Source organism: Epinephelus moara, chromosome 9, assembly GCF_006386435.1.
Source record: "Epinephelus moara isolate mb chromosome 9, YSFRI_EMoa_1.0, whole genome shotgun sequence".
Taxonomy (NCBI): domain Eukaryota; kingdom Metazoa; phylum Chordata; class Actinopteri; order Perciformes; family Serranidae; genus Epinephelus; species Epinephelus moara.
In genome coordinates this window covers 30,023,313-30,036,676 of record NC_065514.1, presented here as the reverse complement: position 1 = coordinate 30,036,676, position 13,364 = coordinate 30,023,313, and the positions used below count along the sequence as shown (strand labels likewise).

Below are 13,364 nucleotides of genomic sequence, written 5' to 3'. Positions count from 1 at the left end.
AAGAACAGAACATTTTGACACAGCTACACTTTCATTAAATGTGCACTTCCAGCTGTTACAGTTTAACTGCTTCTGTGAGCTTTTATCTGTGTGCCCTGTATCTGCAGACCACGCAGCCTAATTACAGTAAGCTACTCGATCATGAGTCATGACAGGGAGAGAAACTGCACGTGCTGACGATAGAAACTCACGGGACAAAGATGAGAGACAGTAAGCTTTTGTTGTGAGCACAGAGCAAAGGGGTCACATCTATCAGTCTGTGAGGCTCACAAGCTTGTGCACGCACACACAGCCCAGCACATGACACTGCATAGTACTGCTCTGTGAATGGAGACCTTAAGTATCATCCATTATGAGGTTGCATAATAGATGCAACAATACAGAGAGAGACAAACAGATTACCTGATCCTTCTCTGGTTTGTCAGAGAAGTCACTCAGGCTGTTGGAGGTGAGGTTTCTGTGGGCAGTAGCTGGACTACCTGCAGAGAGGTAAGACACTGTTAGGATCAAAGAGGCCGGGCGACACTGCAGAGCTTCAAACGGGACATTTCTGGCAGAGGAGGAGGACAAGTCCCAGAAAAGAAAGGCACCAGGAAAGAACACAAAGAGAGACAGAAAACTCAGGACCTAGCTAAATGTGGCAAGGCTTAAGCTTTAGGACTAATGCCAGATGGTCATTCATTCCCTCAGAGAGAGGAGAGCTGGGATCCATGGCCGTCTTAGGTCCACTGCCTCTGCTCATCAGCAGAAATTTGCTTAGGCAACGATTGGCAAATGGGTGTGAATGTAAACTCTGGAACTCAGTTTGATATGGTCCATTTACTGACAACATTACAGAACAGAGTCTAAGACATTTTAGCTTTCTGTTACCAGATAAATATTTAGTTAGTACATTTTAATGAGTGAAGCTATTCTATCTTCGTGGGTCTCTACACTGACTTTAAGTTTGTAGCACTGAATAAACACACATCCAGCTTCTTTTAATGTAATGGACTAAAGGAGAATTGAACTGTATATCTCCAGCCAGCTACTTTTACATGAAGTATATCCCGATTCTGCTGCTTTCAGTAGGAGTGCTGTGACCTCACTTACAGAGGTATCCCATGCTGGAGCTCCTCATGACCTCACATGGTTCCTCTGGGTCGTGTGGGCTTAAACAAGGCACAGGGTGCTCAAGGGGGTTGCGTGCTATAACACGGCAGGTTCAGTAGGTCAGAGACAGTGAGCACAGACCCAAAGAGAAGGAAAAAGACAAGGAAAAGAAGGAAGGAAAAGACAAGATGGAAAAGATTAGGTAGAGAAAAATATGTGTAAGACAGAAATAAGACACCAGAGGAGAATAAAGGTGGAATCCTTTGGGTTAAGAGGGACTTTAAAAAAAGTTGGTTTTGCATTACCATTCTCCTGGTTGGTGAACAGCCTACTTGCACTGGAAACACTCTTGCCAATGTCAGCAAGGGAGCGCAAGTTGGACTTCTTGGTCTGGTGGCGATGCTTTCGTAGCAAGGTGTACATGACCTTCTCCTTCAGGTCCGCCTTCAGCTGACCACACTCAATCTGGTTGTCGGTGATCAACTCTGTAAGAGGGACAGATCGAGATCAAGTCACCCTCAGTTTCTTCAGTACCTTTAAAGGGGACCTATTATCCTTTTCTGAATTTTATGTCTTATATACAGTGTTACAGTGACGGGTGTTTGTATTAAACATGGCCAAGGTTTCAAATAATGAAGTAAATGTTTGTATTTTGCTCACAGTAATCCCTGTGAGCAAATATCTCAGACTTTAGACCAGTCTAAATACTCTGTCTCCAACATTGTCTTATGGCTACAGTGACATCATAGTGTGCCGGATTTTTAATGTGGTCATCTGCTCCAGGTACACTACTGCAAGTGTTTACATCATGTATCCCACATTGCTACATGAAGCTACATGCTTACATCAGGGAAACATGTAAACTTGGTTGCTGATGTTGTAAAGTTCTTGCTGATTTAGGGTCATATTCCTGCTGGAACATGTCCGGTTGTGTCTAGAAGCTTTTATTGGTGATTTTTTTGTGGTAGAAAGTGCTGCTATTCTCTATTAGCACTGACGGTGCAGAGACGCCAAGATGTGGTAGAGTGGGTTTTTTCGGGGAGGGGGGACTAAAATAGACAGGTGCTAAATGTAGCATTCTCAGATAGCAGGGTGAATACAGGTGTTCCAGCACAGACAGGCTGAGGCAAATTATGTTTTTTGACCATTAAAGCATGTTAACCTGACAAATTTAAACCTGAAAAGGAGCATAATAGGTCCTCATTGAGAGTGTGTCAGTATTCTGGTCACCCACCGACAAGCTGTGGCAGCGTGGAGGCCTCCAGGTCCAGCATGATGGTGCCCTTCTCGATGCACGTTTTGAGTTCCATCAAGCTGTGCAAGGACAGAGTGGCCACATGAGGCTTACTCCAGCGCTCGCCACCCTTCTCCACCTTCTCCTCAAACTTGATCCATCTGGACAGAGGAGGAAAAAAAAGGAAGACAAGTGTTGAGATGTGTTTACAGTACTGGGCTTGTGCTGCTGTAGGAACTTGGTGTACCTCAAAGTCACACCGTGCATAATGGCTTTAATTTTTTCACTTTCTCAAACACGTTCCTACAGTAAAGGTCACTGAACATTAAACATAAAAGTACATATCGGTGGCTTTGTACATTTATGAACAAATATGGGCCACAAACAAAAGGAGACAAGATGGGCTCCCTTTTCTTTACACAACAACCCCACGGTGTTTTGAATTGGTCACAGTTCATAAGCCAAGGGTAGGGGATGCAGGACAGCAGAGAAAAAATAAATAAATCACTAGACTTGAGAAAATATTCTGCATGCTGGAATGGCAACAGACAGCCTTTTGTGACGCACATGTCTAAATGTGAGAAACAAAACTTTGTTACTACCATGGAAGAGCTTAGCCTCCAAGGTAAGACTCAGGACAAGGATTCTTTTTAATAATAATGATGCCTCACATGTCACCGCTACAAAAGAGCCATTCTCCTAGGGCCTGAGGATGGGGTTTCCTCTGGGGATAGAGTATCCCTCTGGCTTTGGTCCACACGCCTGTGACCACACAGTCTTACTAGGAAACGAGCCTGGCCACGGATGACCTCAAGAAGTTCGTTTATCTTCCCTTTCATGTAACCCCCACTTTCCCTTCCTAAAAATATTGCATGACTATGCCTTTGCCCTACTAGTTATCCTATCTGTGGCATAACTGTGTATACCCCAGGCCAAGTACTGCTAAAACTATCTCAATTTGGTTACAGCTTTCTCTAGCTCAATGAAGACATGTCACTCGTGGACTTTACAGAACTATGTAAAAGCCACTTTTGACACTAATACAGGGAAACATTTAACAGTTTAATGATATGCACATTGCAATGTCCAAATTCCATGTGCTCCAGAGCTAACTGTTACATTAAGTCTTGTTTTGACCATGTGGGAGTTTCTGCCTTTTCCTGCTCTCACAGAGCAGGTACTACAGATCTCAATCAGATAAGAGCAGACTGGGAGTTCACTGGAGTACGGCCTATTTCCCTACACATACAAAACACGATTATTCATAAGTGACTGTGTTCCGCTGACTGCACCGGGATTGTAAAGCAGGAAATTTTTGACTAGACTGCCCATGGCTCTTAATGTAAAAGGGGTGGGGGGGTCTGACAGATCGCGTGCCTGGCTTAAAGAGACATTCAGTTCAGCGGCTCACCTCGCTGTCTCCTTCCACTCCATCTCCTGCCCGTCCACAGACAGCAGCTCGTCCAGCTCAGTGAAGAGCTGAGGAGGTGGGGGACCATCATCCTCTTCTCCCAGGATAAACCTGATCCTCTCAGCTGGAGAAACTGTGGGGAGAAAGAGGTAAGCTAAGGACCACCAAAAGTCTCATTGTGACTGTGCAGCCTTCATGTTGGCTGTGCATCAATGAATCTGAGGTGAGAAATAGGTTAGTTACTATGTAACTGCATGTAATAAGTTACACATCTTAAATAGCTGCTCATGAAGTCATGTCACCATGTAAACACTCCCTGAGTACCTAATTGCTCGGTCAGAATCTAACACAAAAGGTGAATACAAGGTGCTATCCCCAGACTTGAGTCTGGTTGCAAAATCTGAGTGAAGCAAGTATAATCTGGCTTTACGCTGCTATATATTTTCCTAAAAGCTTGATTCCCTCTCCTCTGCAAATAAGTACCTGGAAGTCAAATACTCACACAGTACATCTCACTAGCAGAGTTATAATGAATTTTATAGTCTCAAGGAACATTTCAAGGCTGTAGCCATGGAGTCAACACTGGGGTGGACTAAATCTGTGTGGGGGTCTGGGGGATGAGGTGCTGATGTTAATGTTACCTTTCATGCACGTCCTGACTGACATAAAGTGTTATTATTGGTATTAATGGTGTTACAATAATAAGTTTCCCATCAACAACTAATGGGAACATAAAACCTAGCAAGTGGAATACGCTCAGAATGGGTTGTTCGCTAGCGTTAGCTAATGCACAGAATGTATGCTAGCTAGCTAGCTAGTTAGCATGACAGGGATTTAGCAAAACACTGTGAGATAACCATTCAAAAAATTACCAATTTCCATAAAACTTTACAAAAACTTACACAATGGACAGACATATAGCCTACCTAACACTAATATTATATTATAGTCTTCCACTTTTAATACATTTGAAAAGTAATAGAATACGGAGACAGTACAGTGTTTGATGGCTTCTGACAGGGTACGGCAACACCACTTGGACAAACCGCACACAGAATTATAATACAGAATACTAGAACCAGTAGTGATGATGATGATAATAATAATAATAATAATAATAATAACAATAACAATAACAATAACAATAACAATAATAACAATAACAACAACAACAACAACAATTTGTTGAGTTAATTTATGATTACATTTGGGAATATATGGAAGTCATGTTATACTAAAATAAAAATATATATACTTTCAGACTTCCAAATAACCACAGAAGTCAGAATAATCTGAACCATTAGGCTGCAAATTTTGCGTTTTGGAAAAACAAATGTAGATGTATAAAAGGAAATGCAGGAATCTTTACATGTGGTTTGTTTCTGACTATATATTCAATATATCTGCAGAAAAAGAAACAGCCTCACTATATAGAATGACAGACCTCTCGAACCTGCTTGAACCCATGAGAACAAAAACCACAGGTATTTAGATTAGAGGAAAAAAAACTTAAACAACACACCCTCACCAGGAAACACTGTCACTTCCTTCTGAGCAAGGTGTGCCACGATCTATCTCAGAACAAAACTGACTCGTCATTATTGAACACTTACAGTAAATGCTCGTCTTGGTCGTCAGAAATAGACATAAAGAGAAAGCTATGCCCTCAGGATTCACTGATAAAGTACCAAGAGGGCACCAGTGTGTTCTATCCTATATATAATGGGTTATCTATTGGAAGAACGACTATTTATTCTTGTTGATACTTCTAGGAAAGTTGTGCAACTGAAGTAATGAGTCAAAGTGGAGGTTAAGTGGTAAATCACAGGAGGCTATTTATGCAGCTTTCTCTTGATGAACTGTACCAGTCAGGAATCCACAGGTGGATACCTCAACAACGTAACAGTGCCTGTGACCTTTTAATCCCCACACAGCACACCCAAGCTTAATTTAGGATGGTTGTTTTTAAATAGTACAGTTGGAACTTTACTGTAGCGAGGAAATCTAATGTTAAGCTATATGAAGGTCAGGATCAGTGTGTTGGAAACACTGAAAACAGTGTCTGCCCATCAGCATTATTGTGCAACACACTACCGTCATCCACCATTGGCTTGAAGCACAAACACGAGATCTTTCAGTTTTCCTCATGGCAACAGGGTCTTTCCGCTGTCCTTCCCACTTACAGAACGTGACTTTTAACACAGCACTTAACGACGCCACGTCGTGTACACAACAATGCTCACCTCTTGAGTCTCACAACTGGTGTTATCAATGAAAACCAGGCCTTTGTTGTAATTGCACACAACTTTTAAGTGGACAGCTCCACAGAGTTTGCCAAAGTCAACAAGATTATGTGGATTTAGATAGAGGGCAAAACAGCGGAAAATCCATCAAGTGGAGGGCTCTAGATACACTGTCTAGGAGCGTGTGTATGTGTGTGTTTTGAATTGGGACTTTTGTCGTCTGGCGCACGTCAGCCTGAACGCTACCCACACACCACACTGTCTGACTATCATCTCTGGCACACCCTCCCCCCTACCTCTGCGCCATTTTCACATATGTACCTTGTGAAATCTACAGACGCATGCCAATTACTCATAGTGAGCTCATGGTGGAAGCAGAGGAGCTAGAGGGGAACACCACCTGAATTCAGAATTCCAGTATGTTATTTCCATGACCTTGGAAAGCTCAATCAATGTTTGTGAACATGCGTTACTCTCTCTCAAAGCCAGAAACCAGAGTCGCGTGTCTCAAACTTGTGATGTTATAAGGTATAAAGTCTGGAGCTGCTCCACAGACAATGAATGGCAGCCTGATTTTGTTATCCACAGAATGCGTGTTGTCTTTTTATACCAAAATGAGCTTTTTTTCTATTGTAACTAACTAAAGGGCAAAAATCTAATGTGAAAATCTTTGCAGGGGTCACTGAAGTGGTTTAGTTCTCAACAGGAGGAAAAACATTTATCCCAACAGTGGCTCTAGCCTCATCATACAGTAGCGTCTGTCCTCTCATTCAACCAAACAAGACTATTTACAGTTCAGATCCTCTGCGGAGATACCGTAGGATGAGCAAGAAGTAGTTTGTGTGTGTTTGAGAGGGCATTTAAAGTGAACCGTAGTTAAAACCTGCTTCTGTGTTTAGTTTGTCTCCACTTTTGTCCCCATCTGCTGATTTACAGTCTGATTCTATATGCATGAACCATAAACACTGTTCGCATTTAAACAAATGGCGCCATGTTTGAACCATACACACATAAAGTGCTACAGGATAAAATAAGGGCATTTATGAAAAAGACCAGAAAGATTTGGAAATGGTCTTTAAGGAGAAAGGCTATATCTGTAACACTGACTGCTACTTATGTTTAGATTGCAAGTTATGACGAAATACTCACTTTTCACAGCTACTGTTCCGAGTTTTACGACACTGATAATGTGCAATTGAGCAGTGAATAGTTGTAAAGCCATTATCAAAAACAAATACTAAATCTAATAGCCTTTTATAGATATGCTGGTATGCCGGTTTCTTCATGTCCTTATGCAATAGATTTGTAATATTGGAAAATAATTTAATTGATGAAACAGTACCATTACAATGCAGTTTTCACAGAGTTATCAGATAGGGCCGGTGATATCTAGGCAGAGATTAATGTGAGCAAAACTCTTATCATAGCATGGCACCTTCAGATGACTAAGCATACAGGCTGGTTTACACTCGAGCATGAGGCGTAACAAAAAGGAGGATTACAGTGTCAGAGGAGCCAGCAGCGTGAGAGGATTACTCAAGTGCTTGTCTGCCTTGTGGAGTCTATGAAGTGACAGCTTAATGTGATGCCCCCATGACTGAGAGGTGTGATCGTAGGTGGGGAAATGCATCAAACGGTGCTGAGGATAAAATCTCATTTGACTGATATAAAATGATAAGCTCCACTCATTTCTGATCAGCATCCAATTGTGAAAATAGACCTTATGTGCAACAGAATAAATGAAAATCAGCTGCTGTATTTACAAAATGAAATGTCAGATGATGAGACAGGTGTATTTTCCTCACAACACCCCTGATGCCTGATACTCTGGTCCCACCTTGGTCCGCACCACACAGTGTAATGTACGGTCTAATTTCCCAGATCCATTTAGAAGCACCCAGTTCTCCCTGGGGTTTGATTTTCCCACAATTACTGCAGCCGAGCAATTATGCACAAGAGCTTCTTTCTCTGTGGATTCTCAGCTGAACCACTGTCCCGGTTTTGCTTTGAAAAAACTATTTTGGCATGCCCACAGTTTCCTGATTCAACTGCTGTTCTACCAGTTTACCTTATCTAAGGGTGTTGCCAAAAACGGTGCTCCAACTCACTCTCCAAATTCACCTCAGGATTTCTCTTCTGTATATTACAGAAAGTGCCTATTGCATAATGCATGATCGTCTGCTCAAGTTCCTAAAAAAGCTAAAGCTTCCTTATAGTGTCTGAATTTTTGGGTGAAGAATCTGAAATGGCTCTGTTACCATTCTAGCATATTTCACTACATATTTGTTTCAAGCTTTATTTAAACATGTGATGTTCCATGTAACTACCAGTTCAGCTATATCTTATAATTCTGGATTTGATGCCTTGAGATATGTAGGTGCTGCTGACATTGTCGACACATGAGGTGGGAGGCAAATTCAAGTCCAATATTGAGTGAGACTGCTGCAGCCTGCAGCGGAAAAACAGGCTGCAATGTAATCACTCTGGGTGTGTTTGCACTGTCAATTTACATCCACTAAAAGCTCTTGCTTTTGGCTCAGATTGTTATTATACATGTCTGACAACTTATGGAAAGGATTTCTACAGAAACAGATCTTTTTGTTAAAGAATACAATCCTTTTTTTTTTTTTTTTTAACCAGAAACGGCCCCAAAATTACTATTGCCAAACCCACCAGACTCCATTTAAATAAAGTTATTTTGTCAACACAGAACACACTTCATTCATAGTTGACTTAACAAAATAAACCCCTAAAAACCATCTTTGTTCGTCCTTTCCGCTGTTTCAATAATCACCAACTATGGGTTGTTTGAAATTAAGCCTTAATTCATCCAGTTAGATATGAAAATATGCTGCCTCTATACATGCTAAAATTACTGTTTATTTGAATGGAGTCTGGTGGGTTTGGTGATGGCAATTTTGGGGCTGTTTCTAGTTAAACAAAAAGGGCCTTATTCCTCAACAAAAAGGTCTACCTCTGTAGGGATCCTTTCCGTAATGCTATCATCAAACACTTAAAATAACAATCTGAGTCTGTCAGTGGCAAAAACAAGCCCTTTTAGTGGACGTAATTTGATGGTGCACAAATGCCCTGAGTGATTACACTGCAGCCCGCTGCGCCGCTGCCGTCTGCAGTACTCTCACTCAATACTGGACCAAATTCAAAAACTGTTGTTCCCATTAGTCACCCAGACACAAAACATGGGAGAGTCGGGTACTGGTTGGAAAATATCAAACTTAACCTTTAATGGTTACCTCCAACAGCAGTAAAGCAGAGATTAAACACTTTCCCATTATGCCAGTTTCCTGGCTGTGCCTTTTCAAGGTGAATTCCAGTATTTTGATAATTGTATGTCTTGCAAATAGCTTACAATGGTAATGCTTGCTACTCTTTTAATTACCCACGTAAGAGGTTTATGTGGTGGTACCAAGCATTCATCAAGGCTTAGAGATAAAACATAAGAGATCCCTATACAATTATATGGCTCATTTACAGACAGTTGTTGAGAATTTTCCCACCTGTGAAACCACATTATTAAAAAAAATATGTATATTTAAATATATCATCTTGTACATTCAAGAGACATATGGGTTTGTACTGACCTATATGTAAAGACCTTTCTGGTATTATAATTCCTCCTGTTCTAGAAAACGATCTTGGGATTAATGGTTGTACCATGGCACTTTCTTAAGCTTCTATATAAGGAGAGACATCTGGTATGTCTTCCTACAGCAGGAAGAAGACTCTTGAGACTGACAACGATCTCAATGCACTTCTTAATGTGCATTTTGCATCTTTATCTACATTATGGACCAACATTCATTTAGTTCTGTTGGTAGATCCTGCGTCATCACTTCAGTTTACCATTACGTGATCCTTCTTTGTTCTGTCATTGCTCTTCTCTGTGCTGAGGTTGTATTAGATCGACTTGTTGCAGCAATATCCTTATCAAGCTTGTGAAACATTTTAAAAATTTGCTGTTTCTGCTTCCTTTTCTTTCTTTCCATCCACCTGGTTTTTATCTTCTGAGAATCCGCCCTTGCAAATCCCACTAAGTGCTGTGTTAATCATCAAGGTGACAGATTATACCCCTCTTGTATTTACTTTACACACTTTAAGCCAATCCAGTGTCATTTGCAGATTAGTATTCAACATGTTCCCATTCCCTTGCTACTCTAATTCTGTTGAGTGTAGGTTTCTGTCTGGGGATTTTTTAAGTGTTTTTTCTTTTTTTGCTTTCTTGGCTGCCACCCCACCCTACCTCCTTAACTACAGAAGCACTGATATCCTGTAGGCTGTGATTTGCAGAGTGCTGCTGGACTTCACCCAACTGACTTAACCAACATTTCAAGAGCGATAAAATCATTGCTAATATCTATGTATAGTCTGTGTACTGGGTGCTTTCACTGAATTTGGTTTTATCAGAACTTACTGAGAGGTTTGAGGACGTTTGTGGTGGATTCATCTGCATTCTCTCCGTCCAACTTGTATCCTTCCGTGCTGTGGTCAGCTCGCTCACGCCTCTCCTTGTGGCTAGACTTGCGTCTGTGGCGTCTCCTCCGTTGATAGCTCTTGGGAACATGCACACCAATGTACACTGTGTGGTGACCTGCCAAAAACCACGACACAATAGAGGGAATGCAAGTCAGATTACGATCAAAATTACAAGGAAATCACATTAATCCTGAACGCTGGTAATCCATGTCAGCACTGGGTTGTGGTGTGAAATGTTTGCTTATCACAAAGCCACTCTGACGCATCTTGCTTTGGCTTGTGCTGAGGTTTACAAATGGTTCACTGATATTTGTTGCTTATTGTGCAATCAGGAAGAGATACAGTCAGTCAGTCAGTCAAACTGCAGATTCAAATAAATGCCCTCCACTTCCTACACAGCAGCCATACAGGAAATGATGACTTAATGTCTTCAGGAAGTAATTAGAGAGAGAGAGAGAGAGGGAAAACTCTTCTCAATACTGGTAATAACTGGCAGGGTAAGCGTTGAAGCAACCATGCATTTTTCTATTCAATCATGCATTCCTTAAACATGTCTTGTGGGATTTAATGATATCTTTCACACCTCATAGTGGTCTGTCTTGCTTCCTTGTAGAAACCAAAGACCACCTGAGGTGCACACAAAATGATGCACTTCTACCACATTCCCATGCAGGGGAAGAAAAGGATCTCGCAAAGGATGTACGGATGCACACAATCAGTTTGACAAAGTGCCAAAAGCTGTGACGCGGTTCTCTTTGTGTGCACCCTTAAGTGTCGGTTTGTGAAATGTGAATATCACAGTAAACCCATGTGGGCGTCTCAAGATGAATTCTTTTGTGGCTTTAGCTGACAGCCAGCAGTGGACAGGATTAGAGCACTTAAAGGAACATCTTCCCGTTCAGAAATGTCAAGCTAAAGTGGAAAGGAATCATCCTATATAATATGTCCAATTCTGTGCTGATACTACAAGGAAAACTAGTGTTTTTCCCTACGTAGATGAAGCACAGTTTAGTAGAGAGCATGTTTGGAAAGGCACGGATAAGTTGAAACTCATAACAAATCTGTCAGCTAGCTAATGTGTTGGTGGAATTCATCACTGATCTCACCTTCCACTTCCTCCTCATCGCAGACATGTTTAACAAAGGATGCTCCTCTGTCCAGGACTGCCTCATCCTCCACTCTGCAAGGCAAGAGAGAGAAAATGATTAAATATGGATCAAAAATGAAGCCAATGCCAAAACGCCAAAAAGTGCAGTTCCTTAAATGGCCGCTTGAGTCTGGTTCCAAGAGCAAATCAATCTCAGGCCCCCAGGAAAGCCACTCAGCCTTGCTTCCAATTTTTCCCAGTGGCCATTCGCGGCATTGCAGCAAAAATAATCCCCTGCAGCCAAAAAGCATTTTCTCCATAGACCATGGTAAAAGAGACATCTGTAAAACTACTGACAGGACACCTCAAACTGCAAACATGATCAATAATGACTCTTTTATAACTTCTTATAGATTATATTTGTTATATGTTATACATATGTTTTATATTTGATAAACTTTTCTTGAGCTAAGTTATGTATATCTATATGCGTCTTCAGTGAGGTACATATCGCAGAAGTAAATCCGAGATCTAGAAACTGCTTTGGTGTACACACCAGGCAAGCAACTCCACTGGACTGAATAGGCGCCATCTTGGGATCCAGGATCTAGTTATTATTATACATCTATGTCCAAAACAGGAATCCAGGAACTAATGCATGACATCACGGTGGCTACATCTATTATTTTAGTCAGTCTATGGCCAGCACATAGGGCAGCATGGAATATAAGCAAAATTTTTGCTCCAATTTCACCTTTCACCATCAACAAATTAATTCAAATTTTAAACTGTTTGAGCTGTGTAATCTTTAACCCTCGTACCAATAACTGATGCCAATAGAATATAATAGAAGCAAATCCAGTTTTACCATGAAATACAACCCAGATAATGACTCATATTTAGCAACTTCTTGTTCAGATACCTAATGCTGCTGAATATTAGACTGACTGTGTACGATTATGTTGGATTTTTTTTTTTTTTTTTTTTTTTCAAAAAATGTAACCAGAGTGATTCAAAAACATGGCAAGTAACTGCATAACAAGGATTCAAAATCACTTAACCTTACAAGCCTTAAAGTGCATTAGCATTTCTGATGCTATGGCAATCACCCACATATGACCAGAATGTCACCTACCCATCAACCCACGATGCAGCACAACACTTGCACAACACTTTGTCATAGTAATACTTGCATAAACAGTTTTGACTGACAGTCATACTGGACCTTCCAGTTCACAAAGACGGCCTTATGTCAATGACATCTTTCAAAGCGATATGACCTTCAGTTTTCTTTGATCGTCAATGGTCAACCTTGCTGGAAGGTTGAAGGAATGTGGCTCCTCCAGCCCAGCAAAGTGTGGCCTAATCCAGGCAATTAAAGGTGGTTTAGGGAAACCCCAATTTCAGAATTCTCTTCGGTCAAAAAGGAAAGACTACACCTGATTCCAACAACAAAAAGTAAAGACAACTGAAGCTAATATTTCATAACATTAGGAATAATTTTCTAGTTTAGTCTCATTTCTGTTTAGGTCTCATCTCAACACAGACAGTTTAGATCAAAGTCAATCCACTCTTTCAAACTGTTGTGGGACTATAAGCGTGTCAGTATCAAATTAAGAACTCATCTGCCATGGCTAATCTGACCAACTGCTTTATGAGAATAGTTTTGTAAACAACAAAAAAATAAATATTTGATTCTGGATCAAGAATGTGAATAAACATATGAACAGTTTCCATTTGCCACTGAACAATCCCCAACTGGGGATGACACAATTCCAAAAATGAGAGGATGGGAGCAGTGTA

At 40.9% G+C, this 13,364-nt stretch overlaps 1 protein-coding gene across 3 annotated transcripts in view; it reads right to left on the bottom strand.

Moving 5' to 3' along the window:
- LOC126395385 (electrogenic sodium bicarbonate cotransporter 1-like) overlaps window positions 1-13,364 on the bottom strand; it is a 40,511-nt gene that overhangs the window by 22,695 nt on the left and 4,452 nt on the right. For 2 of the 3 annotated variants that reach the window (XM_050052801.1, XM_050052802.1), the window contains exons 2-8: window positions 11,581-11,654; window positions 10,413-10,589; window positions 3,738-3,870; window positions 2,327-2,487; window positions 1,398-1,577; window positions 1,093-1,188; window positions 403-479 (exon numbers count right to left, since the gene is read on the bottom strand). In XM_050052801.1, coding sequence (XP_049908758.1) covers window positions 403-479; window positions 1,093-1,188; window positions 1,398-1,577; window positions 2,327-2,487; window positions 3,738-3,870; window positions 10,413-10,589; window positions 11,581-11,654 — 898 coding nt within the window. The remainder of the gene's footprint in view (window positions 1-402; window positions 480-1,092; window positions 1,189-1,397; window positions 1,578-2,326; window positions 2,488-3,737; window positions 3,871-10,412; window positions 10,590-11,580; window positions 11,655-13,364) is intronic. The other variant, XM_050052803.1, reaches the window with a different exon arrangement.